This window comes from Callospermophilus lateralis, chromosome 14 (genome assembly GCF_048772815.1).
Source record: "Callospermophilus lateralis isolate mCalLat2 chromosome 14, mCalLat2.hap1, whole genome shotgun sequence".
Lineage (NCBI taxonomy): Eukaryota > Metazoa > Chordata > Mammalia > Rodentia > Sciuridae > Callospermophilus > Callospermophilus lateralis.
Window position 1 is genome coordinate 89,760,693 of NC_135318.1, and position 22,030 is coordinate 89,782,722.

Sequence of the window (22,030 nt, forward strand, 5' to 3'; positions counted from 1 at the left end):
GGAAACTTTTCAAGGTTATTAGTTAACCATTCCAAGAATTTTCTGATAATGAATATTGGGCTGGGGATGAAGTTCAGTGGTAGAGCCTAAGAAAGTGCAAGGACCTGGGTTCATTACCAGTGGGACCCCCCAAAAAAAAATTACAATAAAGCTAAAAAATCATAAAGAATGTGTCAAGTGCAAGCTTATGCAACTATAATTTTCTGAGTGCACATTACTTTCTAAAAATTGCAACACATTTGATTGACTTGTCTTCTGGGGATCTACTTTTATTATTATAGTACTCAAGTTGTTTCACACTTTTTAAGTTTCTTAAGAATGCCAAATATTTATATATTTCAGATTTCAATGATGTTTGTGATTTTTGCTTCTAGGTTTAAAAAAAAAAGTGTTTGCAATGTTTTACACAAGCACATCACATTACTCCACAGGTAAACTTTAGCAATTCTTATATAAACTCTATGTATACTTTTGACTAATTCTAATCACAATGGCTTAATGGTGAGGGTCTAGATTTTCAAAATAATATTCTAAATAAGAATCAGATGCAAGGGATTTTGTTCCAATAGTTTTAATGAAGGAAGCCCCCCTTTCTAAATGATTAAGATGTGAATGGGAACTTGAAATTTAACCAAAACTTAAGTGTGCTAAGTTTACTTTGCAAATGCCCCGGAATGGTTAAATGGAACCAAGGATGTGCCTCTTAAGGCAGAGCAAAACTGAAGTAGGAAATCGGAATCTTAGTTTAATGAAGTTCAAGTGATGTACAACATCTAGAAAATAGAGCTGGGGTGAATAATCAGTGGCGTTTTGAAGGAAATTGTGCTAAGGTCCGCAGTCTAAGATTTTCCTGTTAGCGTATTGCCATTGCAGATTCTAAGAGGTAAAGCTGAAGCTAACACAGGTCCTGGAGTGGGGTTGAGGGCTCCTGTACCTAACACAAAGCTGAAGGCGTGAGTTCTGCATCTAATACTGGGCCTGGGGTGGGTTGGAGGTTTCAATACCTAGCTCAGGCCTGGGGCTAGGGGTTTCTGCACCCAGCATAGGACCTGGGGTTCTTCTGCACGGGAGAGCAAGACTTGGGATGGGGCGGGGGCTTCTGTGCCCAGCACAAGACCTAAGATGAGGTGGGGGGTTTCTGCACCCAGCACAAGGCATGGCAAGGGATGGGGGGACTTCTGCACCTAGGTCAAGGGCCTGGCCTGGGGTAGGGGCTTCTGCACCTAGCACAGGGCCTAAGATGGGGTGGGGGGTCTTCTGCACCCAGCACAGGGCCTGAGATGGGGTGGGGGTCTTCTGCACCTAGTTCAAGGCCTAGCCTGGGGCGGGAGCTTCTGCACCCAGCACAAGGCATGGCATGGGGTGGGGGGCTCCTGCACCCAGCACAAGGCCTAAGATGGGTGGGGGGTCTTCTGCATCTAGCTCAAGGCCTGGCCTGAGGCGGGAGCTTCTGAACCCAGCACAAGGCGTGGGGTGGGGGGGCTTCTGCACCCAGCACAAGGCCTGAGATGGGGTGGGGGGCTTCTGCACCTAGCTCAAGGCCTGGCCTGGGGCGGGGGCGTCTGCACCCAGCACAAGGCCTGAGATGGGGTGGGGGGCTTCTTCACCTAGCTAAGGGCCTGGCCTGGGGCGGGGGCTCCTGCACCCAGCACAAGGCCTGGCGAGGGGCGGGGGCTGCTGCACCTAGCCCAGGGCCGGGGCGCTAGCATCTCCTAAACGCAAGCGCGTCTGCTTCCGGGCGTGCTCGGCGGACAGGCGCCGCGAAGCGCTCAGCCGGTGCCGCGGGCCGCGGGCGAGCCCGGGCCGGCGGCCGGCGGGGCGGGGGTCGCGGGCGGCCTCCCCGCCGGCCGGGCCGGGTCGGGGCGCGCGCCGCGGCGGCGACGGAGCCACACAGAGACGTCCGAGTCATGCAGGGGCGCCCGGCCCCGCCCGCCCCGCGCCCGCCCCCTCCTCATCCGACAGAAAGACAGACGGTCCCGACCTGCCGAGCCCTGCATGTTCAGAGTCTGTCATGTTTGGTCAGAACGGGGCGGGGCTGCAGGGCGGTCTGCAGCGGCGGCGGCGGGAGGCCCCTGCGCCGCCCGCGGGTGCTGCTCCCGGCCGCCGCCGGCGGTGACGAGGTGGTAAAAACTCACGGTTACTAGTGAGCGACACACACAGACTTTCCAGTCTATTAACCACCACGCCAGAGAGATGGGGCTCTAACTGCACACACGGGGCAACGGCCCGCGCTGCCGGCGCTGCCGCTCTAGTCTCTATCCGCCGCCGGTGGCTGAGGCGTGGGAGCGGGCGGGCGGCGGGCGGCGACGCGGGGATTTGGACAGTGGCCGTAACGGTGATTTCTCCTCACCAACATGGCGGCACCCGAGACAAGAGGCTCGAGAAAATGGCGCCGGCCGCAACACCTGATCCGGGACTAGAGGGCGGGCGAGATCCCTCCGCGCGCCTGGCTCTGGCCCCGCCCCCCCAGACCGAGCGCGGTGGCCATTGGATAAAACTGCCCGTCGATCACCACCAGGGGCGGGGCTTCAGCCTTCTCAGTGCTTCGCGGAAGCAGCTTCCGGGTGGCTGCGCAACGAGCTGACAGAGTTGGTTCTCCGACGGGGGAGGTGGCGCGAGGTTCCTGCGCCTGGGTGCCCGGCTCTCCTGGGCCTCGGGGTGCCGCATACGTCGGCCCAGGCCAAGCAGCTGCGGTTGCACAGATCCCCCCGAGCCATCAGTCGGCGTAGGAATAGGGAACGCAGGCTCTGGAGTCAGCTTTTTATAAAGAAACCCGTTGTGGCTGAAATAACGGAGAAACGACCCTTCTCCCAAGCCTGGACGATCGCGTCCGCAGCGATCAGTGCGCAGTCGCGTCTTAGGGAAGCCAGCTTGACTGGCCACTGTTCTGATGTTGGATGTTTCCGATGTTTACCCCATCATCACTCGATAATAAAATAGATTTAGGATAATTGCAAAATTTCGTCCTTTGATAAGAAAGTATGTAAAATATATGTGAATATTTCATAACGAGGCATTACAGTTTATATGTAGGAGTGTGCACTCAGAAATAGTGTTTAAATGAGGAGTCAGTGTTTTTGTTACCGCTATTGACCGGTGACGAGTCCTTGCTTCTCCAATGTTGAAGAATAACACCAGAGAAGCACACCGAGGCAAGGTCAGAGTGGAAAATTAGAAGTTTATTAAAGGACAGCAGAAAAGACTTCTCCTGGAGGAAGAAGGGGACCCAAGAGGTGGAATCCGTGGAAGTGTGGTTGTTTCCCCTTTTTATAATTCTTTCAGTGATGGAATGTAGGTTGGAAGGCCCGAGGGGTGGGACACAGGTGAGCCAAAGAAATAAACTTGGCCGGAAGGACTTCATTAACACTTCTTTGGGATAGGCTATCTCCAAATCTGTTGGGGTCTGTTTCCTGGACTCCATTAACATTTCTTTGGGATGGACTTTGGGCCTAGGGATTTTTTGGGGACTTCATTAACATTTCATGAGTTGTCCTGCATTTCCCGGAATCATTCTCAGCATGGCCTCCATTTTAGATTTTACTCAATATTAGACCCGATTTACCTAACTACACTACCTAATTTTAAATCTAGCTTCATTTTGACCTATTTAATGTAGCATACTACTTGGACCTAAAGGAACATTCCTTGCTTTTTATTAAAATGATGGACTTGGTTAATCTTCCCAAATATCTGACTTCCCTCATCTTCCCTAGTGGCATGCATTCAGAAAAAATCTTGGAATTAGTAGATTAAATTTGAACTTTGGGATAGGTATATAGAAAGGAGAAAAGAAAGAAATTGGCTATTCTTTTTTCTTTCTTTCTCTTTTTTTTAAAGTTGAACGCACAGTTGACGAAGGCTGAACTCTAATAATTCTGCAAGCAGTTGCCGCATTTCCCCATAATACGTAATAGCCTCCATAATGCATTTATAGAAAACTTTTAAAAAGCAAATGTATTTTGTCTTGAGAAACAATGTTAGTATTTGGAGTTACAAAGCATTGTCAGGACCCTTTTGTAACTATTTTAGTGAATTTAGGTCTAATTGTAACTATAAATAGTACAGCCGATTTTTTTGCAGTTATCCAAAGGCCTTTGAGGTAAAGTGTTAATACTTAATTTTTTGCGTGACTACCAGGAAAGGGCTTAGAGTGGATTTAAATGGGGCAGAGAAGGGGGGATTTGGAGGGACTATTCAGTGGTATGCTTTAATCCCTGCTCTGAACCTTGCTACATTGGATTTGTTTATTCACATCCATTGGAAAATTTAAACACACTCTTACACTCCCCCCACACCCGGAAATCCAAGAATAGTACATTGTTAGCCCAGCTTTTGAAAAAAATGCACTTTAAAAATGTTGCCTCCAAACAAGATTTAGAAACCGATGCATTTGGCAAACTCCATCTTCACTAAAAATTGGGGCTCTCTAGTTTTTGTTCCCAGTGATCTCAAGAGTGGAAAACAACTGATGTGTATCCTGGCTATGTTCAGCCCTTTACTCCTACATTTTAATATCTAGTTTAGATGTAGCTGTTTATAATTCAGAATTTAATACAAACTTTAACATCATCAGCTTCTACAAACAAATCTTGAGGGTTTTTTGTTGTTGTTTTGTTGTTGTTTGTTTGTCTTTTAATCAGCACTGCATTGGATCTATAGGCCTATTTGGAAATTGGAAATCACATAACTTTCATTTTATGAATTTTTAATATCTATATTCATAAGTCATCTCTCTCAGTTCATGCATTTTCCTATAGATGTTTTCTATCTTTCATATTTATTCCTAAGAATTTGGTATTTTCATTAATTTGCCTATTGCTGCTTAACAGGTTACATAAATTTAATGTTTTATTTATGTAAGTATTAAAGTGAGGTTGGTTAGTGTATTTTGATAGTGATAGTTGAACTCAGGGCCTTGCACGTTCTGAGCACATGGCTGTAGCATTTTATTTTTTCCTTTCCAATCTGTAGGCACCAGGTATGTGTCACCACACCCAGCTCCTAAATTCTTTTCTTCACTGGCTAGGACCTCCAGTGATAGGAAGTCTAGTGCTATGCTAAACGGAAGTGGTGACAGGGCACCCTTGTCTTGTTTCCCAATTTTCAAAGGAATTTTTGTAAAGTCTTCTCATTTAGGATGATGTCTAGGGATTTTATATTTATTTATCAGGAATGTATGTTCTCTAGTCATAATTTACTAAGAATTTTTGTGGTAATATATATTTCATTTCATTAAATTTTTTTTTTTTTTTTTTGCATCTCTTGAGATAATGACACAATTTTCTCTTTTACTTTGTGTGCCATTCAGATCCCAGCACAAACAGTGTATTCGAAGGAACAAGTGAAGAGACTTTAACTGTGAAACCATTTGCAGTGGCATGGTCAGCTACAAGTGAGTCAGAAGGGACAGAGAAGCCACCAGTCTTCCAGCCCTGAGCCTGAAGGGGTTGTAGGAGGCCTTGTTACCAGGACCTGAAGATAGCTGGGGTTGTGGGGAGGTGCTGTTTGATAAGCCCTGTGGCATCGGGTAAAGACAAGTAACCGCTGCCAAACTAAGGCTTTTCAGAGCACAGAAGTTATAGAAGAAGTCTGCTTTTCCAGTCTCCTGACTGCTGCCATTGGCTGGATCCAACTGGAAGTCCCAGAGAAAGGGAGAGGGGCGTGAGTCTCTATGGATACAAGAAGGATGGAGTGGGGAGAGTAAATCTGACAGGCAAATGGAGAATATGCAGTAAAATCCATTAACACTACAAATTACACTTATAAATTTCTTAATATTAAGGCTTAAAAATTTTGTGTTCATGAGATAAATCTAATTTGTGCATTCTTTGATTTATTTGTTTGTTTATTGGTACTAGTGATTGAACCCAGGAGCATTTAACCACTGAGCTACATCCTCCGGCTCTCTCTAAGTTGCTAAGGCTGGCTTCCATCCTTCTGCCCAAGCCTTCCAAGTTGCTGGAATTACTACAGGTATTGCCACTGCACCTGGCTTACTTTGTTATTTACTTAAAATTTTGTTTGATTTTATTTGTTATTATTTTGCTTATATTTTTCTTGTATATTCATGAGTGAAATAGGGCTGTCATTTTCCTTTAATGTTTTTTACTTCATTGTCAGGGTTATACCGGCTTTGTAAAATGGGTTTAGGAATTTTCTTTTTTATTATTATTACCTGAAAGAGTCTATAAAGCTGGAATATTCCAGTCCTTCAAACTTTAAAAGAATATGTTTTAAACAATCTGAACATGGCATCCTCTTTCTGGAAAGATTTTTCAAACTAGTGCTTCTGTTCTTTTACTAGTTATAGGACTATTCAAGCTTTTTTATTTTTTCTTGAATCAGTTTTAGGAAATAGCTGTTTAGAATTCAGAATTTAATACAAACTGTAAAATTATCAAATTCTACAAACAAATCTTGTTGAGATATATTCATTTTATCTAAATTTTCTAAGAATTTTCACATGCCATGTAAGATTTCAAATATAGTTTGCTAGTATTTCATTATTAGCCTTTTAATATTTATTAATTTGTAGTTACACCACCTTTTTGTTGTAATTTTAATTAATATAATCAGGGTATTATCTATTTTGTTGATGGGTTTTTTAAAGGAATTCAGGTTCCACTGTATGTCAATTATTTTCTGCCCTTATTTTTATTGTTCCTAATTCATTAATTTCCACTTTTATTTATATTATGTCTTTGCTCTTGCTTTCTTTGGGATTATTTTCTTTCCTAACTTTAATCCTTAATTTTGGTGCATCTTTTCTATGATAAGCTTTTCAGGCTATAAAATACTCTTGGCTAACTGCTTCAGCTGAATTCCCACTTTCATTTTATTGTCTCAGTTATTTTATAACTTTATAATTTATTTTTAACCCATGAGCTACTGAGCAGTGTTAACTTCTAGCTTAACTAATTCATTTGTGAGCTCATAAATCATGGTCTGTATAATATGTGTGTTTCCTTTAATGTTTTTTACTTCATTGTCAGGGTTATGCTGGCTTTGTAAAATTGTATGTAGTAAAGAATGTAGTAAAGAAAATGTAGAAAAGAAAATGTAATTGTCTCATTATTGGATGCAGAACTTCTCGTAGCCCATTAGGTCAACACTATTAGTTGCAAAGTTCTTATTTTCTATATTATTGCAGATATTTATAATCAAGTAAAATACATTGAAATCCCTCACCATGATGCTGGGTTTATCCATTTCTTCTATCATCTATCATGTTTTGTTTCATATAAGGATATTTTATTAGGTATATTAATGTCTAAAGTTGTTTTATCTTCGTGGCAAACTGTGCAGCAGCTTTCTGCATTTCCTATCATGCTGTCTGCCCTAATGTCTTTGTCTTCTCATATATCCATAGAGCTACAGAACCCTTTTTTTAGCTTTTGCATGACAGGTGCAAAAAGCCTTTTGGTCCTTACAGCATTGGCAAGCCTGAGCTCTGTGCTACCCTGACTTTTGTCTGAAGGACACTGTGCCAGGTGTGGGTTCCTGTTGATCCAAGACAATGGCGGGAAAGCAGGACAATGGTGGGGAAGCAGGCCCAGGACACCAATTCTTATGAATGTGTCCTCTAAAATTCATGTTCTGGACACTTGGTCCCCAGTGCAACAGTGTGGGGAGTGTTTAGGTCCCAGGCTCTGCTCTAGTACAAGGACTTGCCAGAGTGGGTTTTCTCTTCTGTTCTTCTGTCAAATGAGGACCCTGAGTTTGTCCTCTCCTGCCTTCCACCTCTGCTATGTAAGAAAGCCCTCACCAGATCAGATGTTGGCTCCCTGGTCTTGGGCATCTCAGCCTGCAGAACTGTGAAGAAATAAATCCTGTTCTTTATAAATTACCCAGTCTCAGCCATTCTGTTACAGCAGCAGAAATGCACTAAAACATCACCTCAAGCTATGAGTTCAAACAGCACCTTGTCCCTCAAACCCTACCATTGCCTTGAGTTCCCAGGGTTCCTTACAATTTTCTGTGTCTTGTTACCCTGCTAACATCTTACTGTATTTGCTTTATCATACGCTGCTGAGCTAGCCTTCCCCTCTCCCTTTCATCAGTCCTTGTTATTTTTTGACCCATTTCAAAGGAGGTTGCAAATTTCCCTGTCTTAGTCTGTTTGGGATGCCTTAACAACTTATCATAGACTGAGTGGCATTTAAACAACAAAAACTTACTTCTTACACTTTCAGAGGCTGGGAAGTCCAAGGTCAAGTACCAGAAGATTTGATGTCTCTGGAGGGCCTGCTTCCCAGTTCATAAATGGCAGTCTTCTCCCTGTGCCTCACATGGCAAAAAGGAACAAGGGAACTCTTGGGTCTGTCTTATAAGGGAACTACTCCCATTCATGAGACCTCAGCCCCTTGTTACCTAGCATTTCCCAAAGGCCCTATCTCCAAATGCCATCATATTGGAAACTGGGTTTTGGCATTTGAATTTTGGGAAGACACAAACATTCAGCCTATAGCAACTCCTAAACACTTCAATATGCATATTATCAATTAAAATTGAATGTTTTGTAGTGCAACTTTAATGTAATTATTATGGACAATGAAGGGCAAAGGCTCAGAAAATCATTTGATGACTTCTGACATTCAGTCATATTGAATCTGATGTTCTCTATAGTTTTCAAGTACCTTTTATCAAACAGAGAAAGGTGCAACTATTCATACTTTGCTGAAAGTCACATCCTGAATTGACATTGAATTTTGTCAAATAATTTTTCATGTTAGTTGTTGCAATTGCATAGTTTCTCTTCCTTTGACCTATAGTGTGTTGGCTTTAATTGATTTTTCAAATAGAACCAGTCTTACATTCCTGAGAGAAACCCCACTTGGTTATTGCATATTATTCTTTTCTTTTCTATTATTTTAGTGAGGATTTAAAAATCTATGTTCAGGAGGGATATTGGTCTACAGGTTTGCTTGTTTCTTTTGCTTTGTCTTTGATTGTTTGGGTATTGGGTCAATGCTGACTTAATAAAATAATTTAGAAAGTATTCCTTTTTTCCCTATTTTCTGTGCGCTAAAATAGAATTGCTATTTGTTCCTTAAATGTTTGGTAGAATTCCCTAGAAGAACCATCTGACCTTGAGATTCCTTATTTTAGATACAAAGGGGTTTTCTTTTTTGGGTGCTGGAGATTGAACCTTTCTTTACCTATTAATATTCACTGACCTGAGGAACCCTATGTGGCCAAAGGACAGTCTCCTCTTCAAGCTTAGCGGAAAGATCATCTTGTACCTTGATGGAATCATTTCTTCTTTTGGCACTGATGACTCCAGACCAGTGGATCTTAACCGATGATGATTTTGCTCCCTCTGAGTATATTTGGAACTGTGTGTGTCACAACTGGGGAGCAGGTGCTACTGACATCTAGTGGTGGAAGCTGGGGATGCTGCTGAACAACCTACCATCCTACAACACTCAGGACTGTCCCCCATAACAAAGGATTATCTCATGCCAGATAACAATAATGCTGAGGCTGAAAACCCCTGCTCTAGTGCTCACTTCAGCAGCACAGATACTAAAACTGGAACGACACAGGGAAGACTAGCATGGCCCCTGCTCAAGGATGACATTCCATTTTTTTTTTTTTTTTTTTAAAGAGAGAAACGGGGAAAAAAAACCTGCTCTAAATCAGCAAAGCTCAAATTGTGGGGACAGGTGGTAAATTTTTTTCAAGGGCATCACTAGGGATTATGTGAAGAGGATCTATTCTCATTTACACCCCGTAATGCCCAGAGCCATAAATCCTGGCGATGGGAGAAACGGCACCATTTATTGACTGCTTATTTGCAGCACATGTCCACAAGGTATCGCACCTAGCTGTCCCACCATTTTCTTATGTCAGCTATTTTTATTTTTTGCTAAAATACATGATATAAAATTTGCCATTTCAACCATATTTAAGTGCTTAATTCAGTGGTTATTATGTTCATACTCTTGTACAATCATCACTATTATCTATTTCCAAACATTTTCATCACCCTAAACAGAAACTCTGAGACCATTAAGTAATAATTTCCTATTCCCCTCCCCCTGCAATCCCTGGTAATTCCTAATTTACTATCCCTCTCTATAAATTCGTCTATTTTAGGTATTTGAGTGGAATACTGCAGTATTTGTCCTTTGGAGTCTGGCTTACTTCACTTAGCATACTGTTCTCAATGTTCAGCCACATGATATAATCATTCTTTTTGAGGGGTGGTAAATAATGTCCCATTTTATGTCTATATCACACTTTGTTTATCCATTCATCAGTGGATGGAGATTGGGGATGTTTCCACTGCTTGGCTGTTATAAAAAATGCTGCAGTGGTACAGCACTTGTCTCTCACATGTAAGGCACTGGGTTCGATCCTCAGCACCACATAAAAAATAAATAAATAAATAAATAAATAAAGGTATTGTCTACAAGTAAATATTTTTTTTTTTAATTCTGCAGTGAACATAAGTATACAAATAAACTTGAGTCCTTGCTTTAATGTTTTGGTTGTACACCTGGGAGTGAAATTGCTGGGCCTAATGCTAATTTTATATTTAGCCAGCTGCTTTGTACTTAATGAGTGATCATCACTTATCTATGGCTGTAGAGCAAATTATCCCAAAACTCTAGCTTTATTCAGTAGGCATTTATATACTACTATTCTCTGTGGGTCAGGAATCTGGGAGCTACTTAGCTGGGTAGTTCTTTCCCAGGCTCCTCCTGAGGTTGCAGGGGTGATGTCTTCTGGCTCGTCCAGTGCCGCAGTCTGGCTGGGCACAAAATCACGAGCGACTCACAGCCTTGTAGATTCAAACAGCAATTCTTTAATCCCGAACTCACACCGACACTCTACACACGTTCTGGGCAAACTCCACACTCTCCACTGGGCTCTGAATCCCAAATACTCTCTGAATCCCGGGAGAACTCAATGGGAACTCTAGGAGCGGGCATGCCTGAGGCAGCAGGATATGCCCTTTTCCCAGCAGGGCACAACTTAAACCTGGAACCGCCCTAAACTCAAGGAGCAGGATACTCCCTAATCCCAGCAGGATACACCCTAAACCTGGATCCGCCCTGGTCCTTGAGCAAGGTCACCTTACATGCAATGTCACTGCAAATGACCTGGGTCCAATATGGAGAGTCCTTCCTCTAAGCAACATGAGGGAGGCTGACAAAGAAATTGCCATGCGTCATTCCTACTTGGCAATGGCTCTCAGCAGTCCAGCTCTGGAAGATACTTCCTAGGTGCCTCATTTGCATTGCCAGCTCACCAAGGCTGCATGAGAATTTCATGACATGGTGACTGACTTTTCCCCAGGCCAGTGACTTGAGAAAGTAAGGCAGAAAATGCACTGGTTCTTCTGACCTGGCCTGAGGAATCAGGCACCGTGCCTTTTCCACGCTGTGTTTGTTAGGAGTCTGTCAGGGAATCTAGTCCACATTTTAGGATAGGGGACTATGAGTTCAGCTTTCAAAGGTAAAAATGCTAAAGAGTTTGTGAACATAGTTTATATCTACCACATCATTCATTTCAATATTTTACTTTTTATTTCTAGAAGTTCTATTTGATTTTTTCCCAATTCCTCTGTCACTTTTTATAATTTCCTTTTAACCAGTTACTTTAAAACTTAGTGGCCCTCAACAGCAGTCATTTACTTAGCTCACAATCCTGTGGGTTAGTCATTTAGACTGAGGCCATCTGGATGGAGCTGTACTCCATCATGTGTCCTGGACAGCTGTGTATTGGTCAGGTGGCTTAGCTTTTTGTGATTTGCTGGCTATTGCTGTCTTCCCTTAGTCTTATCCCTCACATTCTCCCTTGTCTTCAATAGGTTAGCCTGGGTTTATTGTCCTGAAGGGGTCAAGTGATTCAATAGAGAGAAGAGACACATAGAGGGCCTCTTGGGACCTATGCTTATATTCCAAAGTCACATTTACTGAATTCTATTAGCTAAATTCAACATGGTTTAAGGGCTGGGGATATAGCTCAGTTGGTAAAGTGCTTGCCTTGCATGTACTAAGGCCCTGGGTTCTAATCTCCAGCAACCCCCCCCACACACACACACAAAAAAAACCTCAGCTCAGTTTGAAGAGGAGGTGAAATAGAGTCTACCTTTTTTAGAGAGGAACTGCAAAGTCAAATTGCAGAGGATGTGGATACAGGGAAGGCTGGAGAACTTGAGGAATTTTTGGAATCAATTTGACTCATATGGAGGTAATCTTTTATATTGTCTTTGTCTGAAAATGCTAGTATCTGATGCTTTTGCAGGTCCAATTTTTCTTTGGGGGTGTTTGTGCTGTTTTTACTTTTTCCCATTAATCTGGTTTCCTTCTGTGTCCAATTATCTTTTGTTGTATACTGGACATTTTTTACATGGAAAAGTATGTATGACAATAATTTGAGCTGCATCATATAGTGCTTTCCTGTAAAGGAAGGATGCCTCTCGTGTTTAATCACCTTAATATTTTTCTTAATTTTTAGTAATGATTCAAGTACAAAAAGGTGATTGTCTATATAAGGGTAAAAGAAATTGAAGTTAAAGTGTAGAAGTTAAAAGTGTAAAAGACCGGGCATTGTAAAAGTTTCTAAGCTGCAAGGCCTGAGTTAAAAAGTAAAAGACCAGGTATTGTTAAGTTCCTCTGTTACCCCCAAAACCTGAAATTCCTGTAGCTGTTAGGACAATACCCGAACTGCCCAGTAAATATTCCCACTGACTCCCTGGTTGTTTAATAACCTGGGACCCTGTGTAGCTTGTCATGTAGGCATTTAGGCCCTAAAACCAATCAGTTTGAATGTGTACCCCACTTAGAAGTGACCAATCACCCCCGCCCAATCTGTTCCCGCCAATGAATGTACTAATCATGTCTCAGATTTGTTGTCCAATTTTCCCGCGCCTCATGATGATTTGTTCTGATGTATGCAAAGCCCCCGCCCTCCCCAAAAAAGTGTACTTAAGCACTGCTTGACCTTTGCTCTGGGCTCTGGGCTGCTCTTCCTTCTCGAGTGGGCACGGAGCCCCAGCATGCTGGAATCTCAATAAACCCCTTCCTGCTTATTGCATAAAGTCAGTCTCTTGGTGGTCTCTTCCTCCGACGCCTCGCCGGACTCAACAACGGGGAAAATTAGAACTTCCCTGGGGAAGATGCTTGGCTTCAAATAATCTCCCTCACTCTTGTATGAACCCTGATTTGTGTCAGGAATCAGCCCCTTCAATTACAGCATCAAGTCAGGTTGTCATTGGGACAACCAATAGCTTCTTCCTGTGGAAGAGATTTCAAGACTGAGCCCAAATCCACCCCTTTTAAGAAGCCCTCCCAAGTGAATGTGCTTTTTTCCCTCTTTTGAATCCTCTTAGCACTTGGTACTCTAATGAAATTTCCTGCCTCAGTTATTTATGTACTTGTTTCAATTATAGAGACCCTACAAATTTATTGCCTTTAATTGTTTATTTCTCTGAAAAATGTGTATGGTATAGTACCTACTGTAGCAGAGCAATTTGAGGAGGCATTTTTTAAAACAAGATTATTTCCCTGAGATTTTTTTTTTCTAGAGCTACTTCCTGCTTCCATTCCAACCATTCCCTATTCCTTTTTTAAAAAAATTAACACTTTTTTTAATGCTTATTTTTTAGTTGTAGTTGGAAAACATGCCTTTATTTTATTTAATTATTTTTATGTGGTGCTGAGGATGGAACCTCAAGTGCTTTACCGCTGAGCCCCAGCCCCTCCCTATTCCTTATTTTTTTAAAAAAAGATAATTCTTAAGTTCTTTATTTTCTTTGTGGATGGACCCAATACCTTTATTTTATCTACCTTTATGTGTTGCTGAGGTTGGAACCCAGGGCCTCGCACGTGCTAAGTGAGCCCAGCCCAGTGTCCCCAAGCTCCTGAAGCCCTCTGCAGTGCCGCCTCTCCCCAGTTCTGCTGGTGGCCGACTCAAGCCAAGGAAGGCGGACGCCTTGGAAGAGGGCGAATCCTGCGAGATCCCGGCCCTTTGTCCCACTGCGCCCCAAAAGCCTTCTGCGCGTCTGACCCCCGAAGGTGGAGATTTGAGACAAAGTTCTCTTTTCCTTAAACAGGACCTTAAGTTCAGCCCTCTCGAATCGCGCCTGCTGGGCTGCAGACGGTGGGAGCCTTTCCTCTGGTGGCACTGCCCTAATCAGCTGCGCTGGGATGGAGTCAGGTACAATCGGAACCAGTATTTCCTTTTTTCCCCCTTTCCTTTCTTTTGGTGCTGCAGACTGGACCCAGGACACTCAACCGCTGAGCCACATCCCCAGCCCTTTTTATTTGAGACAAGGTCTTGCTAAGTTGCTGAGGCTGGCTTTGAACTCGCCATCCTCCGGCCTCAGCCTCCGGAGCCGCTCGGATGACAGCTTCGCGCCACCACATCAAGCTCAGAACTGAAATTTCTAAGAAACGGTTACGAAGTGCACAAGTGTTAGCTAGTGCTACCATTCCTTAGAAACAATGGCCGAAAAGTTCTCACCAACATAGAAAAAAGAACCCTACCACATACGTTCCAGAACCCGTGCAGACTGCCGCCGTTACAGTGAAGACGCAGGGAAAGCTGCGCATGCGCAGCCCGGGACAGGACGCGCGGCGGTGGCGCGCGTGCGCAGTCGTGGCGGGCGGAGGGGCGCGTGCGCGGTCTCGGGACGGCGTGCGGGGGGCGGGGCCTGCGTCCCGTGGCGCGACTCTGGATTGCTGCGTTGATCCCGCTCTGGCTACCCGGGTCGGCCGGTGCGCTAAGGGAGGCTGCCTGCTTGGGTCATGGATTTTGAGAATCTTTTCTCAAAACCCCCCAACCCCGCCCTCGGCAAAAAACCGGCCCCGGACGCTGAAGAAAGGTGACCCCTCGTGTTCTCATCCTCTTGCCTTGGAAGCCGTGGGCCGCGTGCGGGATCGCGGGGCGGGGCGGAGGCCGAGGCTGGGCGGGGTGGGGGCTGAGGCCAGCCGAGGCCGGGGCGGGCGGCGCCCGCGCCGCACCTGCTTCCCGGCTGGGGGCGCGTCCGCTTTCTCGCCGGCCTCCCCGGTTCCTGAAAGCCCCGGAGCGCTGCGGTTGGCAGTGGTTACCCCGGACACGTGCTGGGCTTTCTCCTAGCGATGACGAAGCTGCGAGGTTGTTAAGTAGTGATGGTTAGGTTGTGGATACCCCCGCCCACGGCCCCCGACGGCCACCAGCAAGGTGCGAGAACCGGAATGAAGCGCGCATGGAGAACGGGCCAGACTGCCGGCCAGGTGGCGCTGCCTGGTCCTCCCCTCGGTGGTGTCCAGGGTGGGGTCTGCACCGCTGTCCATTCACTGTTCATCCTTTGAGTTTGAAGTGACCTAAGTCTGTGTTCTATGGACCCCTCGTCCCAAAGCCAACCTGGACACCGTCTCCTCCTCTTCCATTTCCTTCCGGGCGTGTCTCCGGCTCCGGTGGGCTCAGCTCTTGGGTCAGTCCCCTGTTCCCGGTCATCTCAGGTACCTGGGTCGAGCTTCACCTTAGTTCCCATCAGGCAGCAGCCTTGCTGTGTGCGTACATGAGTGTGTCCTTAGTCCTCACAGTGACCTTCAGAAGGAAGCTGGGAAGCACCGGAGGCTGAGTGACCTGCTGAGGTTGCACATGGTCCATGGCAAAGCTGGGATTCGGTGGCCCAGACAGTGTAGCCTGTGCTATGGTCACCCAGCTTCTAAAGTGGAATTACCAACACTTAAAATAAGACTTATAAATATTGGAAAGAGACACTAGTTACTTGAGGTAATATGAGCATCTAAGAAAAAGAGAAATTAATTGATAAACTTTTAAAATACATAAGAGAATCTGAGGTGAATCATCACAAAAAAGAAAATAGGAAAACACAATAGCAGCTACCAACTTGAAAATGCATTGGACAGAAGAGCCATTCACAAAGTTTGACCGAAGTACCTCAGTCATTTGGAATTTGCCACCCATAGGTGAAGGATGGTATGGAAGTAGAGTGAACCCGGCTCATTTCCATCTTTTGTCCATTTTTCTGTTTGGCTCTTGGCCTTTTTGTTTCAAATTTTAGGTTCTCTATTTTACTCAATTTGTCTTAATTTTAACTAGTGGCCTTCCTCAGTGTATTAAAAGTGTAGGAGGGTATTCTGTTTTATGCAATGAAATTAATTTGTGTTTTGTGGTTTCTGAGTTTTTCCTAGTAACTGTGATGAGAAAACTTCTTATTGATTCAAAACAATTTTTTACATTTTTATTGGATACCTGCTACATAGGAGACTTGCTAGGCCTTGGAATTGTAGCAGTGAACCAAAAAAAAGACAAAAATCCTGGTATTGATGAAGCGTAGTGGGAGGCACCAGGTGATGCACAGATGTGTAGTATTTTAGATGATAAATGCCATGGAGAAAATGACAGGGTAGGGGCTTAAGAAGTACTGGTTGGATGGTTGAGAGCATGTAGATATTTTAAAGGAGGTAGTTAAGGAAAAGCCTCCTTGATAACTTTGGTAACATTTGAATCAGAACCTGAAGGAGATGAGGGCTGATGACATTGTGGAGACAGGTTTTTTGGGGGAGGGGCCCAAGGCAGAGTGAGTGTGCTGTGGTTGGGTGCAGGGAGCAAAGTGGCCAGTGTGACTACTGAAGTGGAGTCAGAGTGTAGGGCCAAAAGTCTGGGAGGTACTGGGGAGGGCTTGAGGAGGTAGGTCATGTTGGGTATTCTGCAGGGGCCATGAGGAATCAGGCATTTACTGTGAGCCACACGTGATTTACGTTTTTATCAGGGTTGCTCTGGTTGTGTTAAGAGTAGAATGTAGGGGAACAGGAGCGCCTTGGGTCATGTAGTAGCAAGAAGTAGCCAAATATGGATGTATTTTAGAAACAGAATAAATTGAATTTCCTCAGAGATTGGATAGGTGATATGAAAGAGGAATTTGGTCAGTATCATTAGAAGGATGGAGTTGCTGCGTAAGTTAGAGAATCTGGTTCAGGGAGAAGATCAAGTTCAATGTTGGGTATGTGAAGATCACGTGGCTGGCAGAGCTGTAGCTGGGGTGTATTGTATAGAAATTTGGTTTTGTTTGCTTTAAGGGGAAGGTTCTGGGATGGAGATTTGATGTTAAAGTCAGCCTCTTATGGGATGGATGATACTAGAAGCAATGAGAGGTCACCAATGATGGGAATGTAGACAGAGAGCCACAAGGACTGACATGGGAAGATGGGGAACCAGCAGAGGAGACTGAGAAGTAGCAGCTGGTGAGGGAGAAGAAATGAGGAGAGCTCTGCATTCCTGAAACTGACAGGAAGGGGTCAGCTGTGTGCCATCCTGCTCAGAGGTCAGGTGATGTGAGAGCTTATCATCGTGGACCTTAAGGAAATTAGGTGAGGATTTGGAGTGAGCAAGGAAGAACAATAGGGGAGTGGTGTTGGGGCACACACTTGTTCACTAGCGTCTTCTATTTCCCATCGTTTCATCTTTTTTGAGTTCATTTTTAGTTTTTATTTTTGCTGGAACACCCTTGGGTAATTAATTCACATGAAATAATGAATGCGTGGTCAACTTCTCATTCCTGTGAGTCTGAAAACAGTTTCTTTTTTGTCTTAACATTTCAATGTCTGTCTCTCCTCTCTGCAGAAGGCACCCCACCTTCCACCTGGCATGCCTTCTCTTCTTAACTATTTTCAAGTTCAGACAGCCTCTGGCCCCAGTTAAATGTTCCTCGTGGATGGACTTTGACCTATCACATTTATCAAAATTGCTCTGTTTTTCTTCCATGCAGGTAACTCTCAGGAGGCTGGGACACCATTGTGTCCCAGGATACAAGGCTCAGAGCTTGGTATATTACGATTACTCATTGTTTGTTGAGTGAATGGAATGATGGTTGAATGGATGATTCATGTAGCTGCTGATTCTTGAACATTACGATTGTATGATCTAGAATTTCAGCCTTACAGTTTATTCATAACACATCTTGATATTTACTGCTCATCATAATTTTATACATTATTTATCTGGAGTATTTGGAGTAGACTTTGAAATTTCTTTGAGGGGATTGAAGACAAGCCAAAGCACTAAATTTTAACACTATGGTATGGTATGAACCCTTTTCAGGTTGAAAAAACCCTTTTGTGTTATTTGATATTTTTGCTGCAGAATCGATGATGAAATAGATGATTCAGAAGTTGAAGAAACACAAGAAGAGAAAATAAAATGGGAAGTAAAACTGGAGTGTGAGCAAATTCCCAAAAAAGTAAGGTTAAGTTGGGATATTGAAAAACAGTTAGGAATGGATGTGTGAAATTAATGAGGGATCCTGTTTGTCTCATTGTAGTCAGCATTTGGAACCCAATTAACTTACATCTAGGAAACTTGGTCACACTTTTTTTTAAAGTTAGCATTCAGTAACTATGTTGTCATTTAACACAAACTGATTCTAGAAATTATTTGTATTTTATTTTTTTTCTATTTTCCCCCACATCAGATGGATAATATGCCAACATTCCTTATTTCAGAAATGAATTGTAAATTGTTTCTAAAACTTCATTCCTATCAAATTGGATTAAAATTTTTAAGAGATTTGATTTGCTAACTTAACAGCATTAACGTATCTAGCTTAAGGTCTGTATGAGTTTGCTAGGTTTGGATAACAATACCACACAAACTATGTGGCTTAGAAAGAAGTTCATTGGGGCTGGGGTTGTAGCTCAGTGCTTGCCTCACACACATGAGGCTGTGGGTTTGATCCTCAGCACTACATAAAAAATAAATACATAAAGTAAAGGTCAATCTACAACTAAAAAATTAAAATTAAAAAAAAAATCATTGTTCCATGGTTCTGGAGGCTGGAGGTTTGGGAACAAGGCATTGGCAGGGTTGGTTCCTTCTGAGGCCTGTGAGGAAGAATCTGTTTCTGGCCTGCTCCCTGGCTTCTGCTGGATTACTGGCAATTTTTGACTTTCCTTGGTTCACAGAAGTATCACCCTGATCTCTGCCTTCGTGTTCACATGACATTCTCCCTGTGTGCCTCTGTAAGTCTGAACATCCCCCTTTTTAAGGACACTAGTCATATTGGATTAGGGCCCACCCTGATGACCTCATCTTAATTAATTACATGTGTAAGGGCCTGGTTTCCAAAAAAGTCACATTTTGAAGTAGTAGGGGTTAGGACTTCACCATAAAAATTTTGGAAGGATGCAGTGCAACACAGCAAGGCCAATATCTGCTTCTCTTTTACCTCTTCTTTCTTTTGAACTTTTTCTTCTTTTTGGTACTGATGTTGAACCCAGGGCCAGTTTACCCTACATCATCCCCAGTCCTTTTAACTTATTTTGAGATAGGGTCCCGCTAAGTTGCTGAGGATGGGCTTAAACTTGAGATCCTCCCTGTTCGGCCTTCTGAGTTATTGGGATTATACATGTGTACCACCATGCCTAGCTAAACTTTTTATTTTTTAGTTGTGAACTTTAACTCTGTAGAGTTAACACCACCCATTGTACTGGCAGTGAGTCTCCTAAGACACAGGTGGACTTTCATCGGGTACTCTTCATTTAGCTTTGTCAGCGGGTACAGAAGAGAAGAGAGCAGGCTGCATCTTTGTTTCCTTGGGAAGGCTTCCAGCTGCCCACGTCAACTCTTCCTTTGCCTTTTGGGGCATGTATTGCTGCCATGGATGAGAGCGAGGCTGACACCAAGCTGCTGCCACTTCAGTTTCCCACAGATATGTATACTGCTTCAGTCACGCAGGCCCAGTCCTTCGCGATCATTAGTCCCTCAGTCTGTGTGTTAACTGCCACAGCAGACAGGCTTAGGGAACGTTGTACAGTCATCCCGAGAAACTTCCAAAAAACACTCTGTGATGGACACCTGGGTTATTCCCAAGCAGATGCTTCAGCCCAGTTCTTGTGAGCAAAGAGCTCACAGATGTGTAGTGAACACACAGATAGTGTTGTGACTCATTGAAAACAGAGTGCCCAATAGTTCTCAAGAACACGAGCAATAATGAATGTTGGCAAGGATGTGGGGAAAGGGTACACTCATACATTACTGGTATGACTGCAAATTGGTGCAACCACTATGGAAAGCAGTATGGAAACTCCTCAGAAAACTTGGAATGGAACCACCATTTGACCCAGCTGTACCACTCCTCAACATATATTGAAAGGACTTAAAATCAGCATACTACAGTGACGTAGCCACACCAATATTTATAGCAGTTCAATTCAATAACTAAGCTATGGAACCAACTTGGGTGCCCTTCAAAGATGAATGGGTAAAGAAAATGTGGTACATAGACACAATGGAATGTTACTCAGCCATAAAGGAGAATGAAATTATGGCATTTGCTTGTAAATGGATGGAACTGGAGGCTGTTTTGCTAAGTGAAATAAGCCAATCCCCCCCCCCCCACTAAAATGCAAAGGCTGTATGTTTTATGAAGGTGCTAATTCAAAATAAGGGATGGGATTAGGGAAGAACAGAAGTCTTTGGATTAGATAGGAGAGTGAAGGGAGGGGAGGGGGAGTAGGACAGAGAAGAATGAATCAGACATTACTATCCTATGTGCATATGTGATCACATGACCAGTGTAACTCTACATCATGTGCAACCAGAAGGGTCAGAAACTACACTCCATATATGTCAAAATACATTTTATTATCTTGTATAACTGATTAGAACAAATTTTAGAATTAAAAAAATTAAAAAAGTGTCCAAGTAAACACTGCAAGTGGAGAAAGCATTGCTGCCCCCTTGCTGTCTTAGCCCCTTTTTCTTCCTAGAGATGACATGACCACATAATAATACTTCATTATTGAATATAACAACTTTTGTGATCAGTGGGCATTTGGGCAGCCTCTCATTTTTGGTGGTTAGGGGCAGTGCTGCTGCCTTCTTTCACTTGTACTCTGCCATACATGTATTCTACATTTACCTTCTGCTGAATCTTAAAGAATATGAGCATCAGCTAAGTGCCCTGGTGCACACCTGTAATTCCACTCAGGGGGCTGAGGCAGGAGGATCGCAAGTTCAAGGCCAGCTTCAGCAATATAGTGAGGCCCTAAGAAACTTAGTGAGAACCTAAAAAGGGCTGGAGGTATATCTCAGTGGTTAAGCATCCCTGAGTTCTATCCCTGTACCAAAAAAGCAAATAAAAAAGTATGAGCATTACACCTAACTAGTTCAAAGCGGTGCTGCAAGTTTATATTCCTAGAGGCAGTTCTGAGAGGCTGTTTCTATTACTCCCCACGCTGGTCTGTGCTTGGTATTGCTGTCCTTGTTTTGCCATCTGAGGGGGCAGTGTATCTCCATGTTGTTTTCATTTTCCAGATTATTGCAGATACGGTTTGTCTTTTGATAAGTTTGCCATTTGGGTTTCCTTTTTTTGGTGTGACTGTTCGAGCTTTTTGTCCTTCATTAGATTACCTGTAATTTTTTTGCCTTGATTTGTAGTTCTTCTGGATATGAATGTTTTTTTATCTTCATTCTTATGGGTTATGTGTTGGAGTTACCTCCTCTTTTCATAGCTTTATTTCCATCCAGTGATATTTTTTTAAATAAAAACATTCCTAATTTTCATAGTCAGTTTTTAAAATGTTTTCCTTTATTTAGTGCTTTAGGGTTTTGTTTAATTATCCTAAGATAATGAAAATATTCTTTACATTGTCTTCTAAAAGCTATTATTTTACCTTTCACATTGAAGTTTATAATCAGTGTGAAGTGTTGGGACTAATTTTGTTTTACTCTTTTTGTAATTACCACATCTATTTGTTCTAGCACCATCTATGGGAGGTTAAAGGGATGTTTTTTCCTGTGGATTTTCATTGTTACCTTTGTCAAAATCAAGTGTGCATCTTCCACTGGTTTGTCCCTTCCCCAAGACCACACTGCCTTCATTACCATGGCTTTATAATGAATTTGATGTTAGGTGAGCAAGTCTTTTCTCTTTGTTTTTCTTCTTTTTGAGTATCTTGACTCTTCTAAGCCCTTTGCACTTCCATATAAATTGTAGAATCAGTTTGTGAATTCCACAGATAATCCTGGTAGGATTTTCAAAGGGAATGCATTGAATCTATAGATCCTT

The 22,030-nt window shown here is 43.2% G+C and overlaps 2 protein-coding genes and 1 non-coding gene across 7 annotated transcripts in view; 2 read left to right on the forward strand and 1 right to left on the reverse strand.

Annotated features, from left to right (window-relative positions):
- Zc3h6 (zinc finger CCCH-type containing 6) overlaps nt 1–2,369 on the reverse strand; it is a 60,528-nt gene extending 58,159 nt beyond the window's left edge. For both annotated transcript variants that reach the window (XM_076833293.1, XM_076833292.1), the window contains exon 1: nt 1,982–2,369. In XM_076833293.1, coding sequence (XP_076689408.1) covers nt 1,982–2,013 — 32 coding nt within the window. In that variant the 5' untranslated portion in view covers nt 2,014–2,369. The remainder of the gene's footprint in view (nt 1–1,981) is intronic.
- A 7,132-nt stretch (nt 2,370–9,501) lies between these two features.
- LOC143380803 (U6 spliceosomal RNA) lies at nt 9,502–9,603 on the forward strand. The gene has a single exon (XR_013154526.1). It is a non-coding gene; the product is annotated as a U6 spliceosomal RNA (small nuclear RNA).
- A 5,076-nt stretch (nt 9,604–14,679) lies between these two features.
- The window catches only part of Zc3h8 (zinc finger CCCH-type containing 8), a 29,136-nt gene continuing 21,785 nt past the window's right edge, over nt 14,680–22,030 (forward strand). For 2 of the 4 annotated variants that reach the window (XM_076833470.2, XM_076833469.2), the window contains exons 1-2: nt 14,680–14,836; nt 18,106–18,202. In XM_076833470.2, the coding sequence (XP_076689585.1) occupies nt 14,760–14,836; nt 18,106–18,202 (174 nt within the window). In that variant the 5' untranslated portion in view covers nt 14,680–14,759. The remainder of the gene's footprint in view (nt 14,837–18,105; nt 18,203–22,030) is intronic. The other 2 variants (XM_077105197.1, XM_077105198.1) reach the window with 1 other exon arrangement.